Genomic DNA, 17,389 nt, shown 5'->3' with positions numbered 1-17,389 from the left:
GCTTCCTCAAGACATACTCACGTGAGACTAGTTCCATCTGTTGGTCTCATGTGTCCATTGGTGCCAACTTGCTGACCTACATCCCTAATCCTGTGACCTCACCCAGGCTCTAGGCCTCTCATTCTCCTATTTTTGAGGACCCAGATTCCACACCTGTTAGTCTCTTTTGGATCTCCAGTCAGATCCAAGCTCCTCCTCTTCTGGGTTTATCATGCCTTATGTCAACTGGGCCACCCCTGGTTCCCTGACTCATACTGAAGTCATTGCAGTAGATGGACAGTTAACTGTTTTTTAATTTTTTGTCTGAATGCTATTTGTGAATTCATTATTTTTATGTTTTATTGCGTTGGCCACAAAGAACCTTTCTGGAAAAACCCGAACTAACTTTGCCGCCAACCCAGTAAATCAAGCTCATACTTCTCAGTCTGTTATTAAAAAGTAGAGCTCGTGTTTTTTCTTTGCCTTCGATTACCCACCATACCAATGCTTAGCCTCCATCACTTCCATTTCTCCATTGTCCTATCTCCCCCCTCCCCAGCCCCCCGCCTCATTCATTCCTGTCCTCTACCCCATAATCTGTATACTCGACTGTTATGTTGGTGCAAAAGTAATATGTGGTTTCAGGCCCTGAATTTTAAATTGTTATAACTAGGCTGAAACACATTAATCAAAATAGGAACCATTACAATCAACACATTTTTGCCAATGAGAAATAAGATGGTTTATTCCTATAGCATAAAAATTCGTGCCTTCAGATTCTACAGACTCTTGGAATCATTTTCTGTATCCTTGTTGTGGAAGCATTTTCCCTGCAAAAAGTTGTCAAGATACTTGAAAAAGTGGTAGTCAGTTGGCAAGAGGTCAGGTGAATATGGCAGATGAGGCAGAACTTGGTAGCCCAAATTGTTCAACTTTTGAAGCACTGGTTGTGCGATGTATGGTTGGGCATTGTCGTAGAGAAGAATTGGGCCTATTCTGTTGACCAGTGCTGGCTGCAGGCATTGCCTTTTTGGTTCATCTCATGAATCTGCTGAGCGTATTTCTCAGATGTAATGGTTTCACTAGGATTCAAAAAGCTGTAGTGGATCAGCCTGGCAGCAGACCACTAAACAATGACCATGACCTTTTTGGGGAGTGCAAGTTTGGCTTTGGGAAGTGCTTTGCAGCTTCTTCTCTGTCCAACCACTGAGGTGGTATTCACTAGTAGTGGTATACAGTCCACTTTTCATTTCATCTCACAACTGGATTGAGGAGACATGGTTCATTGCAGTTGCACAGAATTAAGACTTGCCACCACTGGGGTGGTGGCAATCCAACCCAATTAAGACTTCAAAATGATGATTTTGTTGATTTTTGGTCAGCTCATGAGGCACCCATCTGTGGAGCTTTTTCACCTTTCCAGTTTGCTTCAAATGCCAAACAACCATAGAATGGTCAACGTTGAGTTCTTGGGCAGCTTCTCATGTAGTTGTAAGAGGATTGGCTTCAATGATCCTCGCCATTGATCCTTGTCAACTTCCAATGGCTGGCCACTGTGCTTCTCATCTTCAAGGCTCTCGTCTCCTTTGCAGAACTTCTTGAACCACCACTGCAGTGTATGTTCATTAGCAGTTCCTGGGCCAAATGTATTGTTGATATTGTGAGTTGTCTCTGCTGCTTTATGACCCATTTTGAACTTGAATAAAAAAAATCGCTTGAATTTGCTTTTTGTCTAGCATCATTTCTATAGTCTAAAATAAATATAAATAAACAGCAAGTAATAAGTCATTACCAAAAAACATAAAGCAAGAAGTGTACATTAAAAAGATGTATAACATAACTGCATTCATTTAAGGATCTATCCCAGTATCAAATGGCAAATTTCAACAATGCAAAACTGCAATTACTCTTGCACCAACCTAATACCATATACTGTCTCCCTTTCTTATGTCTTTCCTCATTCTGTTCTCCCAGCCTGAGGCACCTTTTATTCATTTCAATGAAGTCAAAATTATTTTTCCTTCTTTCTTGAAGCTAGCTTTGAAACCTACATTGGTTTTAAAAATCTAGTTTTTAGATTTTTACTATATGAATTACCTCTGTTTTATAGTTAAATTTTTGGTCAAATTCTTACTTACCACTTGTTTCCAGTGTGCTTGTCAATCCTCCAGATATTTTAAGGCCCTCAAGAGCGAATTAGATTCTCATGCTTGTCTTCTGGTAAAGTACTATTTACTATAGAACCAGGCAGATAGGAATTGTCTATTAGTTCATTTGGAATTTAATGAATCTTACATTTTTTCCCCAAGCTTCTGTCTTTGGAATATTTAAACCTTCTCTCTCTCTTTTATTTTCCTCCTAGAAATTCATTTTATAGACAACATTCAACTTTGTGAACCTGAAGAATTTTGACCATTCCAAGTCTTAATGCCACACCACTGCTCCAGCGAATTTATACTACGACTGGTTACAATGGCCAGAAGCCTGAAGAATTAAAATGCCAACACCAAACCTTACCTTAACAGCTCTGGTCTATACCATTCCCTCGCATTTTAATATATTGTTTTGTTTTATAACCACTTCTAAATATTATTTCTTTTCTTTTTTTTTTTTCAGTTAGAGAGTTTTGTTTTTTGTTTCTTGTTTACTTTGTGTACAACTACCTGCTTTTTGTGACTCATTTTGATCAAATGATAGTGAACAAAGCCAGCCACAGCTGGTACGGTGCTGTTCACTGGAACAGGTGCTGTTGTGCGGAAAGGAGACTCTGTGACTAATTTCGATAGTGGCTTTCCTTCTTCCGGATGCTTCCCATTGGGTTCTTAGAAGTCAATATTTACAGAGTTTTCAGTTTGCGGTAAATACACTGTATGAGAAAATGTTAATGCAGATTTAAAAGTGTTTCTTACATTATGAAAATTTTCTAAGGTTTTGAAAATTTCACTGGGGCTATTTTTTGATAATGAACCCTTTTGACTTTCCAGTCCTGTGACTTTTTACTTTGGGGCAGAAAGTCCAGGAATCTGCAGACTGGAGAACTATGATGACGTTCACTGACCAACGCACTGTGTTCAGAGACCCTTGTCGCACCACAGTGCCGATCCTTCTCAGACACGGGCTCTTCGGCAGCATTCCAGAAACAGGAGGGGAGAGACAGCGATTTCTTCCCTCCTACTAAAATATTCAGGCAGCTTAAAAACCTTAGTGCTTTCTTTCTTAACATGTCCAAATTTCCATACTTTCCATTATTTGAACACTTGTGTAGAACACTTGGCTTTGTATTAAACCCCCTTGTCTCCATGTAAAAACTGACCTTTTGTTTATCAAGCAGGTGTTATCTCTTTCAGATAGCGTGATGATTCACAGGTGTGAGGATGCTGGGATGGAGGAGTAGGGCCATGGTGGGGGTTTTTTTGACAATTGTAAGAAAGTTACACCAGTAAAGCTGATGCCAGAGACCTGATAGGGACGTATTAACTGTATTGAACATTCTTTCCTTTGCTTTGCCCCCATGTATAGTTATGATGCCAGATTAGATTTCTTGCAGCTTCAAGTTGTATTAAATGATATTTTGCTTTCTGTAATACTGTTATAAAATAAAGTTTGTTTATTCTCTAAACTCATCACTTCTCTTTTTATGAAGGTTTTAAAAAATAAGCTCGAGTCCTCCTGTCAGTCAGAGGTTCTAGTATTTTGTGGGATGTAGCATTTTTTAAATCTGTTATTCAAATATTTTATAATTTCATGCTGCTGCCAGCTTCACCAGTTTCAAATGGCTAAAACAATGTCAAATGTTTGTAAATCTACTCTTTAGAATGCCAGTTCCTTCTGCCTGGTTACATAATCCACCCCAGCTTGTACAAGTTCTCCAAGGCATATTTTTGCTTGTTTTCTTTGTGTATTTTTTGTTTTGTTTCAGGAAATATTTTAGCTGCGCCATCTAAAATCTGGTCCTCTGCTTCAATTTTGCTTAACAGCCCACTGACCTTTAATGCATCAGGCAGAATGGGCTCTGCCGAGGGCTGCACCCATGTCTGAGCAGGATGGTTCACTGTGAAGCTTTTGCCCAGACTCATTTTCTTACAAATGTTAAAAGCATCATACAGTAAATGACCGACAGGGTATGGTATATTTCATTTAAAATATTCTGAAGAATGTCTTTCCCTAGTTGTTTAAAGTGAACACGTTAAATATAATTTGCATGGCTGTCTTCTTTGGGATCAGTTCCCACGGAATTCTCTCTCACCTTGTGAAAGATGTTTCTTGCTTTCTCTAGAATTTTTACATAAGCAACTCCTGTCTGGGGAAACCTGTCTCAGGAAGCCAAGCCATAGAGATATAATGGAACCAAATATGACTCTGTAAATATAATTTGCATCAGAAAGTGTGTATATGTAGCATTTTTATTTAAAGCAGAGGTTGATCTTGCCAGAGTTTTTTGAGAACCACATCCTTCTAAATTTCTAATGATAGCTACAGAGTTAGGAGACTAAGTATGACTCTGGCAGCTTCAGAAATGCCGTGTTCAGTCAGGACTCAGTTTTAGCAGCTGAGGTGGCAAGGACAGACTTTGGGGTCCCAGAGATATTCAGAGTATCTGTGGGGGCTTGGTACCCAAGAAGCATCTGGGAATCATGTTGATCATGCCACCTGTGATGATGGCAGCAAGACCTTCTATTTTAGTATTTTGTGTTTCTTGCAAAATTCTTCTCAGAATGTTAAAATTTCATTGTGTGAACTGAGCTTTCAAAATCCCAAGAGGTAGAATAAGAATGTAGGTCAACAGGGTTCACTGCTATGAGACATCCAGGTGCTAATTGTTTATCTTAAGTCAAAAAGCAATATAATTTGAGGGTGACAAGCAATAATTCCTTTTAGTTATATAGGGTTTTTATGACTCTATCACATAAACCTCCCAGTGATCTTATGTGGAACACAGGAAACAGAATAATGCATATTCCACAGGCCACAGCAGGATGAAAAATGATATTGTTTAAAAAACACATAGAGTTGGTGAATTTTTGGCATTTTGCTGTTGTGAGTAGTTTCTGTTTCCCTTTGTGATGCGCACAGCATTCCTCACTGCATAAACCACAGTTCATGGAGTGGTCATCACCAGGACCCCAGTCATAAAGCAAACTAGCATAACTACTGCCCAGTGTGGACTTTTAAGTTTTCCCCTTACTTACGGATAAAATTGTACGATATCTGTGAAACATCATATAATTATCTGAGAATTCAAAATAATATGAGGATAGGGAGGAGTGAGTTGTGCTTTAGGTGAAACGAGATTGGCTGTGAATTGATAATTGCTAAAGCCAGGAGGTGGTAAGTAAGGGTTGGTTATTTCATTCTGTTAAAATATTCTGTGATGAAAGACTAAGGAATCCCATAAAAGCCCCATAATTTAAAACAAAGTCCAGTCATGAGAACGTTGCTCTTCTGAGTATGGTGCTGTGGTCAGTTTCCAGTAGAGTCTTACACACTTGCACAGGACATGTGAATGTCACTGCTGACACAATGAGCATAGACTTAACTATATTTTCAGAAGTCCACGTGGGCTTGCATATGGATCCTCGCATGTACCTGTTCATGTATGTGCTGGGATCAGGCCACAGCAGGGAGTTGACCTCAAAAGAACACAGTCAGCTGGCAAATCTGAGGTGCCCAACTCCTGATCCTTGGCCAGGGCCCAAAACTTCTGAATAGTCATGATGCCAAATTGGGTTTATAGTAGCTTCAAGTTGTATAAAATGTTTTGCTTCAGAAACACAGGCTTAAGACTCCTACAGCTGGGCATTGCAATGCCTTATGCTGAGTAACTGAACCATGTGACTTCAATGAAGGTACTTATCTATGAAGTGAGGGTAGTAATACATCCCACACCAGGCATATTCTCATGGTTAGATGAAGTAAAAATGTGTAATGTGCCTAGTGGAGCTCCTGGCACAGAAATGCCCTCCAAAAAGTTTACCACTGCGAGTATTAACAGCACTGCGTGAATTAATCCTCCAAAGGTAAGTAAGGGGAGATTCTGCCAATCTGAGCTGTGTTCTTGTGAGAACTTTGCAGAACAGAATTCTGTACCATTACGAACCAAGTTACTTGGGAATCCTGTAGGGAAAATTTTGACTTCAAATTGTATAGACCCAACTTTCCTGTGAGCCCCGCAATGCCAGGAACCCGATATGGTCTACTCATCCATCGTAAGTAAGGTGGCCAGTGTAAGAGGCAGTACAGTTTTTTCCTAAGATGTGTGACTACAGGCTTCCTTACCACAGACTCCTTGATGGACTTCAAGGGTCTAGGCTTTCTCCCAACATATGCAAATTTACAGGCATACTCATTTCTCCTAGAGATTAAAAAAAAATTATTCCTGGCTCTCATTCAATTCTCAAAAGGCTCTTTATTACCTCAATAAAGGTTTGGCATCTCTGCTGTTAACAATCTGGGTTTTGGAATATAGATTTGAATTTTCTTAACAGAAAGAATTTCAATCTGGTAGTGGTGGTTTTTGTTTAGTTGCTAAGTCGTGTCTGACTCTTTGCAACCCCATGAACTGCAGCACATCAGTCTTCCCCGTCCTTCACTATTTCTCTGAGTTTGCTCAAATTCACGTCCATTGAGTTAGTGATGCCATCCAACCATCTCATTCTCTGTCATCCCCTTCTCCTCTTGGCCTCAACCTTTCCCAGCATCACGGATCTTTGCATCAGGTGGCCAAAGTATTGGAACTTCACCTTAGCACCAATCCTTCCAATGAAGATTCAGGGTTGATGTCCTTTAGGATCGTCTGGTTTTGTCTCCTAATTATAAATAAAAATTTTTAGATATGTACTTCCTGTTTATGTTCTGTGACTCATTTGCCAGGGTGAACACCTTTGCATAAATGTTGATAAACTGAGAGGCTGCTTCTGATGAGCACACTAATTATAAATTCAAAAAAGCAAGACGGGAGCATTTGTTTGGAAAAATTCTAACTTTTTATAAACAAGTCAGAAAATTGATTTACAAAAATGTGTTTAACCGTTATGACTGATTTCTGAACTATAGTTTTGCCAAAGGACTTAGATTTCAAAGAAAAACTGTTGTTGGTGTGTGAAAGTGTATATCTGTTCTTTATTTTCCAGTTGCTATTATATCCAGAAAATACTGGAGGTTGTTACCTGGTCAAACTACTTATAAATAAGTTTTTTCTTTAAAGGATTGTGAATAACACTTTAGAGAACATGATGTGTGCCCTTCCCTGCCCCATTTTCTGTTTTATCAACATGTCTAAGCTTGGAATGTGAAGAAACAGTCATGGACTTGTAGTGTCCCAATGCCACATTTCCAAATTACCAACACCGTTAACAAGATGGATGATATTAACAGCTTTAGGTTCGCTCTGTAAAATAAATTTTTTGTTGTTGTTGAATAGGTGGCAATATAACGGCACTTACAGCACCCATTGTTGTCGGGGAAACGGAATTGAGAGTTCATTCAGGTACTAGAACATTAGAAATAAGCTTAATAACTCTTAAAGGGAGACCACTTAGGAGCATGTTTGGCCCCTAATGAAATGCTTTGATGCATAGGAAGAAACAATATAGGGTGAAATATTAAGACCACCAGCCTGGTCTCGGTGACAGCAGCCATGAGCAGGAACCTGCTAGACTCTTGGCAGGTGGAGAGCAAAGTTGTGACTGGGCAGCTGATTGACTGCAGTCTGTGAGGGACTCATGAAATCCAGTACAGTGCCTTCAAGCAGGTGGTAGTAAAACCCTTGGACTTGGTATCTCCAAGAGAAGACTAATGTTTCTATCTCTCTACATATAAAAGCATTCATGACTCTACTCATGATTTCATTAGAAATTCCTTGTACTCTCATCTTACCCAACAGCAACAAAGAAATCAGGTCCTGCATTGCACAACTGGGTTATGCTAAAAATATGTATGTTTAGAGCTCCTCTGTTACCATAGTAGTTGAGATGCATTTTCTCTGCTAGGGCAAAGGTGGTGGAATACATCCCCCAGAGTCATCAGTCAGGCTTCGGCAGTGCCTGTTTCTAAGAGGAGTTGGAGCAAACCTTGGTGCCCAAACCTTCTACACCTTTTGTCAAAGAAGGCATTTTTACATAAGCTGATTTCCGCTAGAGGCTATAATGAGATCCCTCCCAGAATTGAAGGAATATTGTTAATCCTTCCATATGGCGTGCACACTTAGGCTAAATTACCTCAGCCTGGAAGCCCCAGCAGACATTTTCCTTGTAATCAAATACAATAAAACCCAGAAATGAGTGTCTCCAGTTGAACAGTGAATTTCATAAGTGCAAGTGGAGACCGATAACTCATTGGATGCATATGAAGAATTGGAGAGTGAGGGAGGAGAGGGGAGAGAAGCAGAGAATAGCATTCTTGCTTTGGGTCAACCACATGATCTTTTGCATGTTTCTATATCACTACATAAATGCACTTCTTTCAGGTGAACAAATTTATTGTTTTATAATCAGTCTAATAGCCTGTTGGATTCATATGTAAACATCGGTATATAACCAGACTTACACTTAGGACATGTTAAATGTCTTTTAACTAGGAAACTGTGATGAGCAAGGTACTAATTTTAACTACTACTTTGAATTGAATGTTTCTTCTCAATTACCTAGATTGGCTCTTTGGGGTTTCTCACTGAAAGAATCCTGCTAGTGAAATTTCTCTCTCTCTCTTTTTTTTTTTTCTTTTTTTGGCCTGCCTCCCACCCCATCCCACCCCCATGCCACCTCTCTAGATCATCACAGAGAGTAGCACTGACATTTATACACTGCCGTGTGTAAAATAGCTAGCTAGTGAGAAGCTGCTGTATAGCACAGGGGCTCAGCTTGATGGTTGCTGCTAGTGAAATGTTGACTTCTTTCCACATTTAGAAATGCTCCCTGATGTTTGGTTTTTTAGGCAAGGTCTTGAGTTATTCTCCATATGAGTTCCATGAACATTCTGTTCTTTACTTTTCTCATCAAATGGCCAGTATTTCCAAGTGGTGTCATGCTGAAAGCTACCTTCATGATGATCCATACCCAGTGAAGAGAGGCTCTTGTTGTGGGTTCTCATGATGATGTGATTTGCAAAAGCAACTGGGAAAGGGAAGAAGCAAACCAAGGGCCAGAAATAATGCCTGAAAAGGTGACATTTATGCCTTGCTGAATGTCAAGAAGAGGAAGTGGGAACCACAGTGGAAATCCACAGGCACTCATCTTTTGCTATTCATTTTATCTCTACCAGAGTTTCTTCACCTCCAAAGTTAGAATAATGCCAGCTTCCACAAAATTATGTAATAATGATGCTGACGAATTTTAGTTTGAAAATAATGCCCTTCAGAGTAGACATGGTTCTATAAAAGTTTGTTAGAAAAGTTTTTAAGTATCCAGTCCCTAGACCATCCAACACAATCTTGGGACTCTAAAGAACTGCTGGTTAAGCTGAGTCTCATAGCTGTCCTCTTGGACAATAGCTGCCACTTTTCAATATAGTTCAGACCAAGCATCTTAGTGTTCTTTCTATCTCACTGTGGATCTGGTTTATTAACCTACTTTATTGCTAAGCCATTGACTGTTACTCTCTGACCAGCGGAAATCCACTGTGCTTTGGCCACTGATGAGTCCCTGGCAGTCACATCCGCTTCTTTCTCTGGTAGTGGGGAGAGCCAGCGTTGAGACTGTGTTGGTGATCAGGAGTCTGTGACAGTTCTTCATTAACTGAAAGGAAAAATACTAGTTAATACTTCAGAGGCAGCTGAGTGCCGCTGGTCATTCACAGCTCCTAAGGTGTAATTGGCCAGCACTTCTATCCTGGTGGTTACAGAAGTCACAGACGTCACAGCAACTACTACTGCAGGATCTCTCCTTTGCTTCTCAACCTCTCCCAAAAGAAATGTAAATGCTTATTTCTAAAGGATGGTCGTGGTTAGACAGGGCAAATTACCACTGTAATAAAAGTCGTTATGTGTTAAGTATATTTTATATTCAGTAGATTAAATGTTGATTAAATGTATTAAGACTTCCACATTCAATAAACATTTATTAAGCCTGTCTAATGTAAGGCCTAGGGATATGGAAATGAGTAAGAGAGGGTTTCTGTCCTGCTCCTCCCCACCAAAAATGTGTTTCAGCATTTAGTCTTTAGACAAGTCATATTTGTCTCCTCTTTACCTTTTGGTACCTTTGACTGAAAACTGAGATGCCAATTTTCACTTAATCCTTTAAAATATAACTTCACTTAAAGCTACTGAAATATTAAAACTTATCAGTGACATAATTACAAACTGGTGTCATTGTCTAATCCCCAGTTTCCTCCCTCTGTAGCATTTGACATGAGCTCCCTTCCCGTGACCCCCACCCGATCATGCTCCTCCCCTTGGCTTTTATTATGTAGCATCCTTCTGTATATCCTTATCTGCTCTGGTACTTTCACCCGTTACCTCTCTTGCAATAATAAATTTGATCTTTAGCCCTGAAATCCTGACAGTTATCCTTTGAGATCTTCCTGATAGATCAAAAAATACAGCCTTCTTTCTGACTACCACCAACATGCATAACAGAAACTATTGTTACTCTTAAAAGTTTATTTTCAGAATTATAATTAATCAAATTATCAAAGCCAGAGACAGGAGTTTATATAATCTCATAGGAGGTAATGCATGTTTATAGCATTGAACCTGAAAATATTCTTTTAGGCCCACATGTCAAATCCTAGCAATTTATTCCTTGCCAGGCACTTTATATGCCATGTACCCCAGGACATGAGCACTCTCTCTGACTTTCCGTGATTCCACACTGCTTGTCATCTTAGTCGAGAGAGGGTACATTTACACTGGAGGCTATCAAGTCTTAGGTTACACAAGCCTCAAGTTTTAACAGCTAATGTTTGTTGGTCACTTTGGTGCCAAACACTGTGAAAAGACCTTTGTGGGTCTTATTTAATTCTTATGTTGTAGTCACTTACTCTTAATTTACAGGTGAACAAATGAAGGTATAGAGAAATCAAAATGAGGCAGTTTGCCCAAGATCATAGAAACTGATGGATTTAGGATTTGATCCCAGGCAGTCTTGACTCCGGAGCCCATACTCTCAGCCACTCAGTTTCACTGCCTTTCCAAATAGATTATTGCTAGTTCAAAGTTCAGATAGCCCATGCCTTAGGTTATAGACTCATTGCAATATGAGTGATTTCTTCCCTCATTCTTCATTACCAAAGATGCTTTGAATGAGGAGCCAGGATACAAATTGTAGAACTGAGAATAGGTGATCTGAATAATAACACTGAATGAAGAGAACTAGAAGCATGGAAAACTAGGGGGGAGAGACCAAAAGGAAACCCATCATTCCTCAATGAGCTATCTATCCTGTAAACCAAGTGTCTGTGTCAGGCTCAATGAAGAGAGCAAGAGAAATAGCTTGTAATACTGAAAGAGCTTGTAATTTGGCCATTGTTTCATTTTAATGGAACTTTTAGGAGAGCATAGAGAGATTAGACAGGTGAGAATTGGCAAGTGGCCCTGAGAACATCAGAGTTTGTAATTGAAGATTATTCTGCAGGCAATGACATTGTCTCTGTTGGGCCACAGGTGAAATGTAATCTCCTTGATTCAGAGATAAATCTTCATGCTGAGGAATCACCATCATCAATAATTACCCTGTTAAAGAGATTGGTCCATCCCCTCAAGATTTTTGTAAAATTCTTGCCTTCTTTAAATTCTCCCACCATTGGCTCTCATGTTGGTGATGAGCTTATTTGCCTGGGCTGAAAGTATTCATTCAGCAGATACCCACTGAACACCTACCCTGTGTTCAATACTCCAGGGGTAGTGTTTTAGCTGAGAGGGCTATTTCTGGAGCCAGATACCCTGTCTCTACCATTTTCTAAGTGACTGACCTTGGGCAATTTACTTAATTTTAAGTAAAATTTTTAGAACTTATTTTTAAGTAAAGGTAATTTTGTCTTGAAGTTTATGGCTACTGGCTTCCCAGGTGGCACTGGTGGTAAAGAACCCGCCTGCCAATGCAGGAGATATGAGAGACATGGGTTTGATCCCTGGGTCAGGAAGATCCCCTGGGGGAGGATATGATAGCCCACTCCAGTATTTTTAGCGCACGTAGGATATTTTAATGATAGTTATAATGACACAAACACTCTCTTCTGAGAATTCATATTAATAAATCAGCAGGGGTCATGACTGAACGTTGGTCAGAAAAGGGACTGTTAAAAACCTTACATGTATTACCTCACTTAATCTCCACAGCAACCCTACAGCTACATCCTGCTATTAATTCTATTTTACAAGTGAAGAAACGGAAGCTTCAAGAGGTTAGGTAGTATGCCACTTAATTGGACATGCATCCTAAGTCACATTGCTGCTGCTGCTGCTGGTTCTGCTAAGTCGCTTCAGTCGTGTCCAGCTCTGTGCAACCCCGTAGATGGCAGCCCACTAGGCTCCCCCATCCCTGGGATTCTCCAGGCAAGAATACTGGAGTGGGTTGCCATTTCCTTCTCCAATGCATGAAAGTGTTGTATCTGACTCTTAGTGACCCCATGGACTGCAGCCTTAGTTGTGTCCAACTCTGTGTGACCCCATGGACTGTAGCCCACCAGGCTTCTCTATCCACAGAATTCTCTAGGCAATAATACTGGAGTGGGTTGTCATGCCTTCCTCCAGGGGATCTTCTTCCTGCCTTTGAACCAGTTTCTCTTATGTCTCCTACATTGGCAGGCGGGTTCTTTATCACTAGCACCATGGGACAGTGAATGTAAATGGATTATTTTATGGAAAGGCAATGCCAAAGAATGCTCAAACTACCACACAATTGCACTCATCTCATATGCTAGTAAAGTAATGCTCAAAATTTTCCAAGCCAGGCTTCAGCAATACATGAACTGTGAAATTCCAGATGTTCAAGCTGGTTTTAGAAATGGCAGAGGAACCAGAGATCAAGTTGCCAACATTCCCTGGATCATCAAAACAGTGAGAGTTCCAGAAAAATATCTGTTTCTGCTTTATTGACTATGCCAAAGCCTTTGACTGTGGATCACAATAAACTGTGGAAAATTCTGAAAGAGATGGGAATACCAGACCACTTGACCTGCCTCTTGAGGAACCTGCATGCAGGTCAAAGGACAACAGTTAGAACTGGACATGGAACAACAGACTGGTTCCAAATGGGAAAAGGAGTATGTCAAGGCTGTATATTGTCACCCTGCTTATTTAACTTATATGCAGAGTACATCATGAGAAACGCTGGGCTGGAGGAAACACAAGCTGGAATCAAGATTGCCAGGAGAAATATCAATAACCTCAGATATGCAGATGACACCACTCTTATAGTAGAAAGGGAAGAAGAACTAAAGAGCCTCTTGATGAAAGTGAAAGAGGAGAGTGAAAAAGTTGGCTCAAAACTCAACATTCAGAAAACGAAGATCATGGCATCCAGTCCCATCACTTCATGGCAAATAGATGGGGAAACAGTGGCTGACTATTTTTCTGGGCTCCAAAATCACTTCAAATGGTGATTGCACCCATGAAATTAAAAGACACTTACTCCTTGAGTGGAAAGTTATGACCAACCTAGACAGCATATTAAAAAGCAGAGATATTACTTTGTCAACAAAGGTCTGTCTAATCAAGGCTATGGTTTTACCAGTAGTCATATATGGATGTGAGAGTTGGACTATAAAGAACGCTGAGTGCAGAATTGATGCTTTTGAACTGTGGTGTTGGAGAAGATTCTTGAGATTCCCTTGGACTGCAAGGAGATCCAACCAGTCCATCCTAAAGGAAATCAGTCCTGGGTGTTCATTGGAAAGACTGATGTTGAAGCTGAAACTCCAATATTTTGGCCACCTGATGTGAAGAGCTAACTCATTTGAAAAGACCCTGATGGTGGGAAAGATTGAAGGCAGGAGGAGAATGGGACAGCAGAGGATGAGATGGTTAGATGGCTTCACTGACTCAATGAACACAAGTTTGGGTAAAATCTGGGAGTTGGTGATGGACAGGGAGGCCTGGCGTGCTGCAGTTCATGGGGTCGTAAAGAGTCGGACACGACTGAGTGACTGAACTGACTGACTGAGCACTCTAATCACTTTCTATAAAGATTGTTTGATATGTTAAGAGAGCTTTTACACAGTTGATTTAGTCATGCTTTGACAGACCAGTCAAGAATCACTGCTCCCTCAATGGAATCTGTGGACAAATCCATATGTTATGACCTATTGAAGATTAGAGTACATGCTTAATAATTTTTCTTTAAAGCCCTCAATTTTAGCTATATTTTTCTTCAACTAATTGTAATCAAATATGTTTTATTTTTAAATGCCCAACCTGTAAGATGAATTGCAAATGTTAAAAAAAAAAGAAAAGTTAGGTAGTGTTACCATTGTTACAGAGCTGAAGTTCAAACTCCCATTTGGTTTGACCCTTTCGCCTGAGATCTTAACAATTTCACTTGGTTAACCCTTAACTTACTCTGATTTCTCTAAATCCTTTTTTTTTTTTTTTTATTGCTAACCACCAAAGCATATATATATAGTCGCTCAGTCATGTCGGACTCTTTGTGACCCCATGAACAGTAGCCCACCAGGCTCCTTTGTCCATGGGATTCTCCAGACAAGAGCACTGGAGTGGGTTGCCAGTTCCTTCTCCAAAAAGTTCAGTGAGAGATGCCTAGTCACACTGCACATTTTCAATACTTTAGTTACCTGTTTGAGAATGTCAGTTGCTGAAGGTCAGAACCTGATCACTTTTCCTGACCTTATTTTACATCTAACTCCATACAAAACTTTCAGGCTTTCGAGAGACACAATTTGTTTTTTCATAGTGTCTGCTTTTGGCAATGTTGATTATTTTAGCAAGCAATTTGTTTGTGATCAGGGTGATGGTATTTCGAGTGGCACTGAACGTAGCAGTTTAGAAATCTCAGGACTTGGGGAGGTAAGATCATCAAAACTTTCACCCACGGAGAGGTGACATGTCCCTGGCAGAGGCTGATGAAGGGTTGGTGATGGAAAGTTCAAGAATCGGGCCTCCACCTCAAGAGCTTACTCAAGGCAATGGAAACAGATTGAAGAGTGCAGGATGTTAGGGAATTTCCTTTCTTCCTTTGTGAAAAAACTGATGTTCTCTACATACTAATTAAATTTTCATGCACTGTTACCTCCTAAGGCTTGAAATGTGGGATTAATGATTACGATACCTCCACATGCTTTCCATCACATCTTAAAATGCATCTGTTGCCTGATGGACTTGGATGTATGAGGCAGGCAAGATAAGTTTCTGTTTCAGGATGCAAAACTCTGGGGTTCTGTGAACACACTAGTTAATCTGTCAATGTCCCTTTCTTCACAGGACAAAATAGGAATGATTACACTTGCCATAACCCTGGTTGCAAGATTGATGACATGACGTTTGACCATCTGTTTATAGTTTTTAAGTGGGAGTTGCTAAATAGAGATTTAAACTGGTGATATTTTATTTGGGGCCAGGTGATCTCTTTTGCCCTCAAACTGGAGAGATGATAAACAACTACTTGCCCTTAGGAAAACAGTTATAGAAAGAACTATAATTTTAAAAGCTACATGTTCTCAGAGGTTTTTTTAAATAAGAAAGGGAAATTTGGAATTGGATTGGATCCACATAAAAATGAAGGCATGCCTTGTCTAAGGTTGTCTGCTCACACTGGAAAATGTAATCAGGAATGACTCCAAAAAAGGATATGCAGATCCTAGATGGGAGCAGAGAGAAGCAAAGGAGGGTGAGAAGACACACTTCAGATTTGTTTTTTGGTTAATATGACATTATCCAACTTAAGGAATATTACTGGTTTTTGTTGATTTTACTAAAATAGCTATTAACCTCTATATTAGTCTAACATTTGGGTACATTATTAATGCTTAGTCAATCAAACTACAATGCACTTTCATTCTTTCCAGTTACAGCAGAATAAATAGTCTCAATCTGAGACCCAGTAGCCTGTGGCCCAACCACTTTAAGCGTCCTGAGGTTTCTTTTTTCTCCCCACCTTAAGACCACAGTTTCATAGTAAATTCACACCAAGCCATCAGATATCTATTAGAGCTTGATGTTTACCAAACACTCTGATAGCACAATGATGGCATGTTTCCTTAATAAAAGTTTAATGGCTGAGAAAGAAGTGTATGTGCACACACTCACAGGGACTTACACACACATTCACCCCTGCCAGGCAGACATAGCAGACCATGTAACACTGTGTAATGTTTGTGAATCTATTGGCCTGAGAGAGACAAGCAGTCATGTGTCCAAATTGCTGATTCACAGTTCATCTGTCTTTGGGGGGCTGCAGTGAAGTATCCCTGCATCAAGTCTTCAGAGCCCAGTGTACCATCCACACTGCTGGTGAGATCAAACTTGTCATGTTTCCCCGTGAAGGTATCTTAAGAAGGCATTTATTGAGGAGTCCCTGCACACTCAAAAAATGTGTGATTCCAGGCCTCCCAGAAAGACGGATAGTCCATGGACTTGTTTCAGATGTGTGCCATGGGAAAGGACCTCTAACCCCGGCCCTGGGTGGCTTCTCACTTACCCTCCATCAGCTTGATCCTGAAGTAGGCAATGAGAAGGAGCAGCAGCAAAGTCACAGGCAAGAAGATGCCAGAGAACAGGAACCAGCCTGGAAGCTCTCTCAGGAGCTCTGACAGCACAGGGCTCATTGCCAGTCACATAGATCCCCTACCCCGGGCCAGTGGGGTTTGTACTCCGGGTGAGGTCAGCTTCGCTTAGAGGCTACCTTGTTTTCTTCTGGGGTTCTGGCCTTTGCTCAGCATATCTCGGTGGAACTTTTTGTGGACTTTGCTCTATTTAAACAGCCCCATGAATTCTGAGAGGATTGCTGGCAGGTTACTCTGTAACTCAGTTACAAAGTATAGTGGAATTGAGTATTGATTCTCCCAGGCCATTCCAGAGATGACTGTTTATTTGGTGAGGTTGGGAATGACACTAGGAGACCTAAATTTATTTGTATTCAGTTTATATGATTTGAAAAGTACCTGACTTCAAGCAAACCTGTTTGTTATATATAGGGGTGTGTGTGTGTATGTGTTAGTTTGTTCAGTCATGTCCAACTCTTTGCAACCTCCTACACTGTAGCCTGCCAGGCTCTTCTGTCCATGGAATTCTCCAGGCAAGAATACTGAAGCGGGTTGCCATTTCCTTACACTACCAATATATTCCCAGATGTAGAAAAGAACTTTTCCTACATTTTCTAAATTTCAGAGAAAAAAATCACCATGTTAATGTACCTGGGTCTAGAAAACCTGAAATTTCCTTCATGCACAGTTCTTTCCATTTGTAAAAACTCTTCCTAGTATGTCCTGCTCCAAATGCTTTTCCAAGCAGTACACTGAT

At 40.2% G+C, this 17,389-nt stretch overlaps 2 protein-coding genes and 1 pseudogene across 27 annotated transcripts in view; 1 reads left to right on the top strand and 2 right to left on the bottom strand.

Moving 5' to 3' along the window:
- EPB41L2 (erythrocyte membrane protein band 4.1 like 2) overlaps positions 1 to 3,598 on the top strand; it is a 210,822-nt gene extending 207,224 nt beyond the window's left edge. For all 24 annotated transcript variants that reach the window (XM_069598420.1, XM_069598428.1, XM_069598426.1 and 21 more), the window contains one exon: positions 2,342 to 3,598. The gene's annotated coding sequence lies outside the window, so the exon portion shown is untranslated. The remainder of the gene's footprint in view (positions 1 to 2,341) is intronic.
- Positions 664 to 1,669, bottom strand: LOC138931581 (histone-lysine N-methyltransferase SETMAR-like; annotated as a pseudogene).
- SMLR1 (small leucine rich protein 1) lies at positions 697 to 16,791 on the bottom strand. Of its 3 annotated transcripts, XR_011446627.1 has the most exons (4): positions 16,569 to 16,791; positions 9,546 to 9,710; positions 2,118 to 2,214; positions 697 to 1,730 (listed from the first exon to the last, which is right to left on the bottom strand). XR_011446627.1 is itself a non-coding variant. In XM_069598444.2 (2 exons), exons 1-2 carry the CDS (start codon positions 16,693 to 16,695, stop codon positions 9,625 to 9,627), a joined length of 213 nt encoding a protein of 70 aa, XP_069454545.1. In that variant the 5' UTR covers positions 16,696 to 16,791; the 3' UTR covers positions 7,361 to 9,624. The 3 variants fall into 3 exon arrangements, 1 of the variants encoding a protein (XP_069454545.1); XR_011446628.1 differs by lacking the exon at positions 2,118 to 2,214; XM_069598444.2 differs by lacking the exons at positions 697 to 1,730; positions 2,118 to 2,214 and having other exon boundaries at positions 7,361 to 9,710.
- Between the last annotated feature and the right edge of the window lie 598 nt (positions 16,792 to 17,389).

The sequence above is a fragment of the Ovis canadensis genome, chromosome 8 (assembly GCF_042477335.2).
Source record: "Ovis canadensis isolate MfBH-ARS-UI-01 breed Bighorn chromosome 8, ARS-UI_OviCan_v2, whole genome shotgun sequence".
Classification (NCBI taxonomy): domain Eukaryota; kingdom Metazoa; phylum Chordata; class Mammalia; order Artiodactyla; family Bovidae; genus Ovis; species Ovis canadensis.
Note: the sequence above shows the minus strand (reverse complement) of the source record. Positions and strands in the feature narration are given on the sequence as shown.

Coding starts and splice junctions, on each gene's coding strand:
- SMLR1 (XM_069598444.2), bottom strand. CDS start 16,695: ATGAGCCCTGTGCTGTCAGAGCTCCTGAGAGAGCTTCCAGGCTGGTTC. Junction 9,711..16,568: donor CAGGATCAAGCTGATGGAGG/GTAAGTGAGAAG, acceptor TTTTCCTTTCAG/TTAATGAAGAACTGTCACAG.